This window comes from Hydra viridissima, unplaced genomic scaffold (genome assembly GCF_058129835.1).
Source record: "Hydra viridissima isolate aposymbiotic clone 2 unplaced genomic scaffold, HvirCarnegie_v1 scaffold_11, whole genome shotgun sequence".
NCBI classification, from domain to species: domain Eukaryota; kingdom Metazoa; phylum Cnidaria; class Hydrozoa; order Anthoathecata; family Hydridae; genus Hydra; species Hydra viridissima.
The window spans coordinates 12,519,800-12,532,500 of NW_028324310.1; the positions used below are offsets into that span (position 1 = coordinate 12,519,800).

At 27.8% G+C, this 12,701-nt stretch overlaps 2 protein-coding genes and 1 pseudogene across 3 annotated transcripts in view; 1 reads left to right on the forward strand and 2 right to left on the reverse strand.

The window, feature by feature from the left end:
• The first annotated feature begins 1,270 nt into the window (after positions 1-1,270).
• LOC145191191 (uncharacterized) lies at positions 1,271-8,327 on the forward strand. 2 transcript variants are annotated; one of them, XM_090067568.1, is made up of 6 exons: positions 1,271-1,406; positions 1,919-2,139; positions 2,704-2,741; positions 6,722-6,761; positions 6,829-7,039; positions 7,928-8,327. In XM_090067568.1, exons 2-6 carry the CDS (start codon positions 1,944-1,946, stop codon positions 8,124-8,126), a joined length of 684 nt encoding a protein of 227 aa, XP_089923694.1. In that variant the 5' UTR covers positions 1,271-1,406; positions 1,919-1,943; the 3' UTR covers positions 8,127-8,327. The 2 variants fall into 2 exon arrangements, with proteins under 2 accessions (XP_089923694.1, XP_089923695.1); XM_090067569.1 differs by lacking the exons at positions 1,271-1,406; positions 6,722-6,761; positions 7,928-8,327 and having other exon boundaries at positions 1,432-2,139; positions 6,829-7,010.
• On the reverse strand, positions 4,137-6,373 carry LOC149882234 (uncharacterized; annotated as a pseudogene).
• Positions 8,328-12,446: 4,119 nt separating the features above from the next.
• LOC149882235 (F-BAR and double SH3 domains protein 2-like) overlaps positions 12,447-12,701 on the reverse strand; it is a 357-nt gene continuing 102 nt past the window's right edge. Inside the window, exon 1 of the mRNA XM_090065915.1 lies at positions 12,447-12,701. This exon is cut by the window's right edge and continues 102 nt beyond it. Coding sequence (XP_089922041.1) covers positions 12,447-12,701 — 255 coding nt within the window.

Genomic DNA, 12,701 nt, shown 5'->3' on the forward strand with positions numbered 1-12,701 from the left:
TTTAATTCAACCTTTAATAATTGATGATAAAACTAACAATGATTTATAAAAAAGCTATCAACTATACTTGATTTGATAAAATAGAACGGAAATCGATTTTAAAAAGTTTGCTTATGCTTTTTTTAAAAACATTATCTAGCACGTATTTCTATATGCACATGATGAAACTTGATTAATAAAACAGTAATTATTTCCTTAGCAGCATTTTAGTAACAGAAAAAGTTATTTCTTATCATTCAAAAAAAATAAAAATTAAAAAAAAGAAAGAAAACAGCTGCAAACAATACTTAAATAAAATATTATATTACCTTTTCATAATGTTTTTAAAAAAAGAATTAACAATATTAATTCGTCTATTTTTTTTAACCATTGTATATGCATATTTCAAAAATACATTGATAATGAGTCAGTTGTCGAAGATAAGCACCATGAGAAAGTTGTTGGTTAAAACTAACCTAACGACCAAATTTACAAAAACTTTACGTATCAATAAATTATTTGTGAGATTTACATTTAAATCTCACAAATAATTTATGATACGTAAGCCATTAACATTTCTAATTCAAGCTTATGGTTTTTTTTTTTTTTTTTTAACGATAAATTTTAAAAACGCAACGTTTACCACAAAATCATCAGAATTTAGATAAATAAAGCAAAATGCCCCTGGAACTTGTTAATCTTGCCAGTCCCTTTTTAAACTTCGCAAAACGTCATAAGAAAAGTCAGAGGTGACAGAGGTTCTAGGAGAGTTTAGAATATGTCATTGTAATTTTTATTGAAAATACACGGATCAAAAATATCTATCTAAAACATGTATCTGGGGCCATTAAAAAAGTCTTTAGCTGTTACAGTGTTGTAATTAAAGCCTTTTGAAGTCTTTGAGAAAACCTTTCTTTTATTCATTTTAGTTATCTCTATTTGTGAACACCAACTCTTTAGGTACCAAATGTTAGTTTATTCTGAAATGTATTTTTTGTCATTTGATATTTAATGCCTCAAGTTTAAAGTGCATGCTGAAATACGAATGAGTTTAAGCAAATAGTCTTTTCACTTCAAGAAACTAAAAATGTTTTTGTTTTTCAGTAATATTTAGATTTAAAAATACAATAATCAATCATAGAGTTTCGCAGTTTCAACAGCTTTATATCTATTGAGAATATATTCTCTCATTTCAATAAATTGACTTTTCCCACAATGCAATAGCGTTAACAACAGCTTGAATCTAGTAAACTTACATAAAAGTGTTTGAGAATTAAAAGATGCTTCTATTTACAATTCAAACGAAGTTATGAATTGTATATCTGAAGATTTAGCAGCAAATTGCCGGTTTTCAAATTTATTTATTTATAATTATGTTAACTTAGCACATTTTATTGCACATTTTTATCTATTTGGAGCTGGAATCTGTAAGCATTCATTTTTTAATTTTATATGCAAAAAAACAAATTAATAAATAAAAAAAACTATGACTTTCATATTTTTTTAATTAAAAAGAATGACTTTCATTTATCATAAACTAAAGAGCTTCCCCCCGACCCCATTTTGCTACTTGGCACGTAGTAGCAGTAACAAAAATTTATGTTTCTTTGTTTCTATAACTCTAATTTATATTTCTTTACTTCCATTTCTCATGATTGTGATTGATATGTGAGCTTAGTACATTTCTCATCAAAGGTTCCGTTGATAATGACCCAGTTTAATAATTCTGTAATATTGGGGTCAGTGCGTTAATACATTTTTTGCAACCGATTAAACAATTAAATCAAATGTTTAAAAAACATTTAAAAGTAATATCTACTTTAGTTTAGCATCTAAAATGATGTATGTTAAAATACTGTTTTTTTTTTGTTTTTGTTTTTATTAAATAAAGTTTTTATTAATATATTTACATTATTTAAAACACTTTTAAATAATTTAGTATTTCTGTTAATTGTAACACTTAAATGTTGCGTATACTGCATGTGTTGTTTTTGGTTGTTGGAGTTTACTGTGAAACTTTGCTCCAAAAAGAAAGTGAGGTTCAAGAAGTAAAAAAGGTTTATCCTAACACCACTTGCTACAGAAAGCATAGCAATGAAATAGAACAGACAAGTGCAAAGCTTCTGAAGCTGTTACTTGATAACCCGTTGAACTGTTCAAGTTTGTTTATTTTGTTTTTATTCTAAATGTTGTTTTCATATATACTTTCCCTTAATTAATGTGAAATGTAAAACTCCGAGATGAAAGAAAACTTCAAAAAGCGATCTTTAGTAGAACGCCTTCACGAGGCAACATTATTTGCTGGGTACATGTTATTTTTACTACAGTGTATGAAAATGCAGGCGCGAATCCAGGAATTTGTAACTGTGTGGCCAAATTTTCTTTTTACGGTTTAAATTTTGATAAAAGATCGATACTTTAATATTTTTTCACAGCATTTATTGACTGAATAAAACGTCGGTAACTTACAATAAGAACCGTTGTGGCCATGGCAGGAATCTCTATAGCCAAAATTCGTAAATTACGGCAGAAAAATTAAAATTTTTAGGGATATTCTTTAAGTGAAAAAACCTAAAACTAACTTGGTTGCCGTTGAATTTAAACTATATGGCAATTGCCACAATGGCCACCCCTTAGATCCGCGCCTTAAATGTATAAAAAAATGAGTAGGGTGCTATGTAATATTCCCGTTTTTAAAATGTCATTTGTTCATTATTTAAACAGCATCAAGAGAAGAATACTTTCGGATGGAAGCTAAAAAGGTATGTCACGATTAAGTTTTTGTTATGCAGTTTTTAAAAAGACGTAACCAATGAAATATGTACCGATGAAATATAATGAAATATAACCGATGAAATATGTATTTCAATTTTTGCATAAAGTTTGGCGCAACTCGATTTTCTCTCCCCACCTCCCTCTTCCTTTTTTTAATTGATTAATAGTGAAATATTTCTTGTTGATTAAGAATCTTGTAAAAACATAAATCTCAAATTCAAAATACATGCTCTAATCTGAAGTTGAAAGTACAATAGTATATAACAAATCACTACAGTTCACCATCTTGAACAATAATTAAATTAATTTAAAAGTTTTCTTTTAAAAATATATACAACATGGGTTTTTTAATTTTATGATAAATTTTATGTTTATGCGAATCCTATCACCTTTAATCGTTTTAAGACACATTGTTTTGGCTGGACACTTATGTTGTTTTCTAATTCTTTTTTAGGTTTTATGGAATGATTTTAAAAACTATTTTACAGATTATGTAACGCAATAAAAAAAACGGAAACTATTTCCATTAAAAATTCATATTCAAAATTTATATTTCATTAAAATTTATATTTCATTTTTGATGTCATTTTTCATAATATCAAGTTTACCTCTCCACCCCTTTAAATGTATATATTTTTTTTACGCTTGTTATATAAAAAGAATTATTTCAAAACATCTTTAAAAAATTCAAACATTTGTTTTTAAAAAAACGTCAATCTGTTATCAAATTCGACATCACAAGAATAAATCATTTCTATTGCAAGGATCACATATTTCAAATAAAAGTTTTATTTAAAATGCTTTATAGTAAAAACCAGGCCGGCCTGATTTGTTTTTTTGTCTATGTTCATTAGGGTGTCCCAAAATGACATGAATTTTTTTAGTTTTTAACTATTTTTAGATTTTAAAAAAGTCTCATATGTGTTTTTATCTACTAAAAGCAAAAAAAATCAAAAATTTTTTCATATTTGACCACCCCTCCACCCCGCCATTTTTTTTTTCGTGTTTATTTTTCTAAAAAAAATGACACATAGGACTAAAATTGTTTTTGATAATCAACTATGTTCGCAATTTTTATAACTTTCAAGTGTAATTTTGTTTTATAAAACTTAATCAAATGTTATTTTCGAAAAAATTTCATATTTGACCCCCTCATAACCCCTTTAAAGTGGTTTTGCCCTAAAACAATCTTTAATATACTCCTTTAAACACATCTATTATCTATATCCAATATAATTAATGACAATTATAATTTCAAATAGTTTTATAATAAATATTTAATAGTAAAATTTTTTCATTTTTTTAAATTATAACAACAAAATAACAATGTTTTAAAGGTACAATAAGAGACTGTTTAGAGCATATTTTCAAAAATTAAGTTTTCAAAAATTAAGTTTTTGAGTTGCTTGTTTATTTTTGTGAGGAAGAACTTTTCGATGGTATTCTACTACATGTAAAAGAAATTCTTTCTGCTCTTCATCTTTCGTGATGTTGATGTTGCATAGTTTTGAATTAGTATAACAGCTCGTTCTACTGTATCGTTCACAAATTTCAGTGATTTAATATGCTTAAACATGTATTTAAAATTTTTGTTAGCTTTTCAAAACTCTGGGGATTTTGCCAACCAACCACCGTCCTTGTTTAGATATCCGAATAAATTTAGAATGTTGCTTGATTTTGGTCCAATTAATTCAGTCAAACAAGTACTCTGCTTCAGAAGTGGAAATTGCGGAAGACCGAAATCATGTTCACAGTTTTCTTTTATATTTTTCAGAACTGTTTTAGCAATTTTAGTTTTGTCACTATCAGATACCTTATTAGAAAATAATGATATAGCGGACATTTCTTCGGTTAAATACCACAGATCCGATTAAATGTTTCCAGGGCAGCAACATAATTGCCAAGTCCAACTAGAATTCGAATTCATTAAATGGGGTATCGATTGTGCTTGTGCACGTTAGCCATATTTTCACATAAAATAGCAAAGAAAATTTACAAAACCGTGATAATTTCTCTATAAAACTTTCTTCATACTCTGCCAGGTTAGTAAAAGCAAACATTTTTGATGTGTACAAAACTGTACTCATCCATCTAGCATGATTAAAGGCTCCAGGTTTGTGCCACTTTATATTTATTTGTTTTGAATTAGTAATTGCAAAGCTAGTTGACAACATTCTCGATAATCATCTCTTAATATTTTTCGAGATTTCCGGTTAAGTAAACCAAACAAAAAAATAATTACTTCTGCTTGTTTGGTTTTTATTACTGGTTCTGAAGTTAATGAAAGTTTAGGCCATACCTTATTTTCAAAGTGTCTAAATGGCTCGTAATTCGGAGATTTACATTCTCCAAAAATTTTTAAGTAAACAGAAGACAACACTCTTTAAAAATATGGTGGCGGCAGGCGCACCAAAGTAACTTTTTATTAAAGTGTTCTTCAACTAACTTTGCAGAACCATTTATCCAACCTGAATTTGATGGAGTTGTGTTAAACATCATTGCCACTAACGTTTTTTCTAGTTTCCATGCCATTACAGCATTTATGGTAGCTGTTGCCTGACTTCGCCCAGTTGCATCAGGAATCCTGGATACGCACAACTATTTTTCTTCAGGTGCACTTGGTTTTCCTGTTACTACAATAGCCAAATGTTCCACTTTACCATCGACCTCAGACAGCTTGAATCCCAGTGAATGGAAGAGTGAAGTGAGTGTTTTGTTAATATCATCTGAAACTTGCTGTCGAATTTTACTACCTGATCTGTTCGCTGTGCTTTTTGATATTTCATCTAAATTGTGACCTAACGCTTCAACTATAGCTTAAAATGATCCCATATCTTTCTCTGTTGGATAGATTCAACCTATCAGCCATTAAGGAAACTTTAGGGTTTTCTAATATCTTGATTTTTTTGTTCTGTCTAGCAATAGTACTTTCCTCATTTTTATTATGAACTTTGTCTTCATTATCAAATGCTGCCAATGCATTAAAACTTTTTTCTTTCGTGTTTTCCTTTCTAGATTTTTCTTTTTCAATAGCCTTGATGTTATGTTTCTCTTTTTCATCCTTTCTTTTAACTTTCATAGCTTAACTTTTGTCTAATGGGGCCAAAAACTACTTTTTTAAGTGACGCTGATCTGAGAGAAAATCTATATCTGAGATCTGACTATTGATACTATGCGAGGTATCTTTTCATATCAAACTTTCTGCATTTGATGCTGCAATATCAAACAACAATGATAGTTTATTAGTAAAACTCAGAAGTTGAGCTGAATAACATTTTTTTTTTTTTCGTTTTTAATCAAGTTCTCTCTAAGATGAATCAGATGCAGTATCATTTTAACAATATCTTTCTTCTGTTTTGTTGGAATTCTTGCCATTTTCCAAAAAACATTAAATTTTTCCCAAACTACAGATGCAACTTCTTTTTTACCAGTTAATTTCAAATCAAATCTTGTAAGATAAAGATAATGGCGTACAACATCTCCATTTTCCGTTAGTTGGCAATATATCTTTGCTTCAAGGGTAGGTAATAATTTACCAACAATATTATCAAGCTTCTCATCATTTTTCCTCAATTTACAATTGCGCATAACTAATCGAATATTTTTTATATATGCTATTATATCTATAGATAAAAAGATAGATAAAAAGTAACTATAAATTATAAAATTATTTTAATAACGTATGTAATGTTAATATTCATTATCAAAAATTTCCTCATCTCAAACCGATGACTTTTTTTTCCGCTATCATATCGGAATGATAACGATATAGAAATGAATCGATACGCAGATCCTTAGACCATGCGTTATTACGATTCTTTATCAGCGTGAAGTTTTCCATCATTAGTATTATACACACAGATCTACATTATATATATATATATATATATATATATATATATATATATATATATATATATATATATATATATATATATATATATATATATATATATATCCATTTTAGGCAGCGCTCCATAAATCGCTATATAAAGATATCTTGAGAGGTAATTTTTAAATTATTTTTTTTAATTTCATTTTTAACAGTTTAAACTAAGAATTATTCTATATTAGGTCAACATGACACCAGAAAAAAATTCCAACTTGAAAACAGATTTAAACGCGCTTCTACTTGGAATAGTCCACCGAGTTTACCACTTGGAACAGTTATAACGTACTGCGATGGAAGTTCATCTTGCTGTACTCCAAAAAAAACCCTTCGACCTAACAAACTGTATTATAATTCTTGCCGAGAATGTGTACATCAAGTCCAGCTTCCTGGCAGGTAATCTCCTTATAGACCAGTTCAAACAGGTTATGATGTTATAATATTTCTAACCCTCTGATTTAACGAAATAATTAAAAATAATGCACATTAAAGTCATTATAATTAATCATAATTATTACTATTATAACTGTAGACAATTTTATTTCACTAATTATTGTATTAATTAATACTAATTGCATGTATTTGTTAGTGTTTTCCTTTCTATTCTATATATCTCCCTAATTAGGCACACTTCTAATTATTGATAAAAACTCCGTAAAACAATTTTTTTTATATAGTTTGATTTATCTAACAATAATGTTAACTTGTTTTCAAAAAACATTCAAATTTCATTACAATGAGCTTGTTATTCAGTTTTTAGTTAAATATGTCCATAATCACCCTAGTTCAATAGCATTACGACTTTACATACTCAGCCTAATCACGTTAAAATAAAGAAAACGATTTATGATTTGCCCAACCAAAAGCGATTTATGATTTGCCCATCGAAAAACGATTTATTATTTGCTAAACGAAAACGAAATGTTTCTTATACTCGTATTTAACGAAATACTTTTATCATTAAAAATATTGCACCAAACAATCATTGAAATGATAAATATATATTAAAATGGGTTCATATAATTCAATTCAGTTAGTATTTAACATTACATTTTTGTTTAATGATTTTGAAACAACAACAATTTTTATATTTCATCTTTCATGTTAACTAAACGACGCAACAGCTTTTTTATTAATCCCAGATTCTATTACATGTGATTGGAACAAAAAACAAAGACTTCTTTCAAAAAGATATCTTGCAAAAGTCTATTTCTGAACGTTTGTGCAATATGTTGTTTTATAAAAAAAACTATAAGATAATCATTAAAAAAAGTATCTTTTTAGTTACTCACCTCGTGATCATACTTACGTAACATGCCAGAGTCCCGACTATTCTGAGACCTGCTTTACGGGTGAAGGCGGATGCGTAACAAATATGGTAACGAAAACAGTACAGTACAAAGACAGCAGCGTTTTACTTACCTTCGGTCTTTCATGCTCGTGTGAAATTCGTAGTGATTCAATTTTTGCAAACTTTATTTAAACTAATGAAAACATTTTTAACAAAAGATATATTTTTTTAGAACAATTAATAATTAGTATTTTTAATATTAGCTATACATTTATAATTTTGATATTATTTTCTCTCACGGCGTCTATTTAATTTGGTATGTCGTTTTTATAGTACACTCATGGAAAAATTGTACATTTTAGGCATATTTGGTATCGAACAGCATTATGGTTATTTCATGAGTTCTTTTTTAGTTGGATTCCTTTTTTGTGTCTTTTAACATCGTGTCTTATTTCTGTAAAATATCGATATTGTGTAAAATATCGAAATTTTAAAATCATTCTTTTTTTCGTTTATAATTTATATTATTATTTTTTTTAGATCGTTTGATAACTGGCAAATTACTTTTTTTTCAGATTTTAAAATAGTTTTTGTTAAAATTTTTAACAAAAACTATTTTAAAATCTGAAAAAAAAGTAATTTGCCAGTTATCAAACGATCTAAAAAAAATAATAATATAAATTATAAACGAAAAAAAGAATGATTTTAAAGATTTTGTGTATATGTATATATATATAAATATATATATATATATATATATATATATATATATATATATATATATATATATATATATATATATATATATATATATATATATATATAAATATATATATATACATATATGTGTATATATATATATGTATATATATATATATGTATATATATGTATATATATATATATATATATATATATATATATATATATATATATATATATATATATATGTATGTATATATATATATACAGTCAGAGAAATAAATATCCGAACAAAACATTTTATTGTGAAAAATAAACTTTTTCAGGTTATTTCAGAAAAACATATGTTTTCGATAAATACTTTTATGATTGTTCTAAAAGCAAAATTAATGACTATTATATATAGCAAAAAATTAATCAACGGTAATTAACTTGCGTAGCTAAAATTTAACGATCCCCGAAGGATCCTTCCGGAATCGTTAAATTTTAGCAACGCTAGTAACTCCTAGGAGTGTTAAAACTTCAACGAAAAATAATTATCTGAAATTATCTGAACATATTGTTTAGTAAACGAAGTTTTGAAATTGATTATTAAAAAAAGTTTTTAAATCAATAGTTTTAAAAATATTGTTGTTTTACAACGAGTAATTTTTAACAATTGACTAACATTTTTTTAAATTCATTTGATTTACCATTGATATCATCAAGTATTGGAGTTAAAATCAAGGAATGGTCCCAAGCTCAGCTCAATTTGGTTATTGACTTGTTTAAGCAAAGTAAAACATTTGGTTAATAAATAAAGCGACTGGAATGGAATTAGGAACCATCAGCAATCTGATTAAAAAGTATATGTTTGGATATCCGCAAAACCAGCCAAGATTCGGAGCCAAGCGTAAAGCAACATCAAGAATAGATCGACAAATTGTCAATATGGTGCAAAATAACCGCTCTTTATCAGCACCAAAAGTGTCAAGCCTCCTTAAGAGAGAATATGGGTTACAAGTGAGCTCATGTACTAATCGAAATCGATTGAAAGAAAGTGGATTCAAAGCAAGAGCTCCACGCAAGAAACCAATCCTTTCAAAAATCCATCGAAAACGAAGACTTGCATTGCTAAAAAATTTGTATATATGCTTGTATCATTCTAGAGGAAAGTTTTGTGGACGGACAAGTCAAAATTTAATCTTGTGAAGTCCGATGGAGCTCAAAAAGTATGGAGAAAAAAAGGTGAAGCATTCACACTCAGTTGTATTCGAGACACAGTAAAATTTAGAGGAGGCAATGTTATGGTATGGGGATCGATGGCTTGGAACGGAACAGGAAAACTGGAGTTTATTGATGGAATTATGGACTCTGAGGTTTATGCTAACATTTTCAATAAAAATTTTCTGGATTCAACTAAAAAACTGTGATTAGGAAAACATTTTATCTTCCAACCAGACAATGACCCTAGACATACATCAAAGAAAGCAAAAGAGTTTTTTTTATCTAAAAGCAAATTGAGTTACTTAAATGGCAAGCGAAAATTCCAGATTTTAATCCAATTGAACATCTCTGGGCTATTCTGGATAAAAAATGTGGCACACGATGTCTAAAAAGAAAAGAAGAGCTAAAGATCATGCTCCAAGAAGCATGGACTGATATCGACTCAGATACGACAAAGAAATTAGTTAAAGCGATGTCATGTCGACTTGCAGAAGTCATAAAAGCTAAAGTCCAACTCGATATTAAAAAGTCATAAAAATAATTACTCGGAGAAACAATAATCTTTAAGCCTCAATCTTTAAAATTTTGTTCGGATACTTATTTAATGCTAAAAAATTGCATAGTTTAAATGTATCTTAATTTTTTATCAATTAAATATTATTATTGATATTTTTTTTTGCATATTGAACTCGTAATAGAATTTTCTTTCAGAATAATCTTTTTTTTGTTTATATAAAGTAATTTTTTTCTGAAATAACCTGACAAGGTTTGTTTTCCATAATAAAATGTTTTGCTCGGATACTTATTTCTCTTAATGTATGTATGTATGTATGTATGTATGTATGTATGTATGTATGTATGTATGTATGTATGTATGTATGTATATATGTATGCATGTATGTATGTATGTATGTCTGTATGTATGTATGTATGTATGTATGTATGTATGTATGTATGTATGTATGTATGTATGTATGTATGTATGTATGTATGTATGTATGTATGCATGTATGTATGTATGTATGCATGTATGTATGTATGCATGTATGTATGTATGTATGTATGTATGTATGTATGTATGTATGTATGTATATGTATGTATGTATGTATGTATGTATGTATGTATGTATGTATGTATGTATGTATGTATGTATGTATGTATGTATGTATGTATGTATGTATGTATGTATATATGTATGCATGTATGTATGTATGTATGTCTGTATGTATGTCTGTATGTATGTATGTATGTATGTATGTATGTATGTATGTATGTATGTATGTATGTATGTATGTATGTATGTATGTATGTATGTATGTATGTATGTATGTATGTATGTATGTATGTATGTATGTATGTATGTATGTATGTATGTATGTATGTATGTATGTATGTATGTATGTATGTATGTATGTATGTATGTATGTATGTATGTATGTATGTATGTATGTATGTATGTATGTATGTATGTATGTATATTATAGTGCTCCTGCCGCCCCACAATTTTTAAAATTTCGAGTAAACAAGCCTGACTTTTTTTTGGTGAGGAGATTACTTGTAACTAAGAGCTAGGAAAAATTTGAGAGTAATCGGACATTATTTAGTAGTAGCAGTTTTTAATCAAAGTATTTTATTAAGGTGCAAAAATTGAAAATTTTCAATTCTATGCATACAAAAATCTTGGACAACATAACATATATCTTTTTACTTTATTAAGATTTACAGCTTAAATCAGTTATTTATTTTACACAAATGAAAAGAGCACAAACATTTTTTTAGTTAGTCTCTTTGTTTTTGGTGAAATGCTGTCTAATAGCGAAATGGTAGACTAATCTGATATATGTTGGAACCCATTCTGAAAATTAATTATGATAAATTGAGAATAAAATTTATTTAAATGTTTATTAAGTCAAAAATTTTAACATTCAATTTTAAAAATAAAGCTCAAGTGTTAACAAAAAACTTAATGTTATATTAAAATTTAAATGTGTAACAACATAAAAGAGTAACTCTATTAAATAAAAATTAGAAAAAATAAACAGTCCAATCAGAATTTAATGTACCATATGATTGGTTCTAAGTGTCTTTTTCTTTGGTGGGGCAACATATTTCTGTTGTTTTCTAAAACTTGTATAATGTTCTGGAACTTAATTTCTTTCTTAGCAGTTCCTGCAAAATCACTACAAAGCTTTACTCCGCGTTCAGCAGAATCGTTTACAACAGATTAACTAGAAACCACATTTTTGGAAGCTAAAAAATCTTCATTTTTATGCCATTCTGTAACTGGTTCCCTGAGAAAGCTACTATTTAAATTTAATATGGTGAGAAATACTGGGGAGTCACCAATAAAATCAGTTAAACCATTCACAGGCTTTTTAGGAACCATAAGAATTATTGGTTTACCAAACCCTGACCTTTTTCTTTTTGAAGTTATTTCATTCAATGTTACATAATTTTTTAGTGATAGTATCTCATTTCCAATCTTTTGCCTCTGCTTGTCCTCTAAGTTATTATTAAATAAATGTTGTTCTACGCATTTAAGAGCCTTTTTTTTTTTTCGTTTCTAATATCTTTAGCTTCAGGATTTTCAGCTGTTGATTCACTTTTATTTTCTGAAAGGCGAGAAAGTTCTCTCTGCTTTTTTTTTAATCATTTTTTGTTCCCTGGCAAATCTAAGAGTCCATTTTCTTGCCTCTTTATCAAGAACAGCTCCAGCACCATATTCTAAACTACTGGTTGATATCATGTCACCAGTAACAGGTTTAAAGGAGTAGCTATCATACAGTGAGAAAACAGTGTTCTTTTTGTGAAAGCATTCTAATGCATAGTCTCTATTAAGCTGAGACACTTCTTCCTCCAG

Excerpts from the sequence above, each read along its gene's own strand:
- LOC145191191 (XM_090067568.1), top strand. The coding sequence starts at position 1,944 with ATGTTGCGTATACTGCATGTGTTGTTTTTGGTTGTTGGAGTTTACTGT. Across the intron at positions 2,140-2,703 it reads TAACCCGTTGAACTGTTCAA|CATCAAGAGAAGAATACTTT; the intron begins GTTTGTTTATTT and ends TTATTTAAACAG. Across the intron at positions 6,762-6,828 it reads ATATAAAGATATCTTGAGAG|GTCAACATGACACCAGAAAA; the intron begins GTAATTTTTAAA and ends ATTCTATATTAG.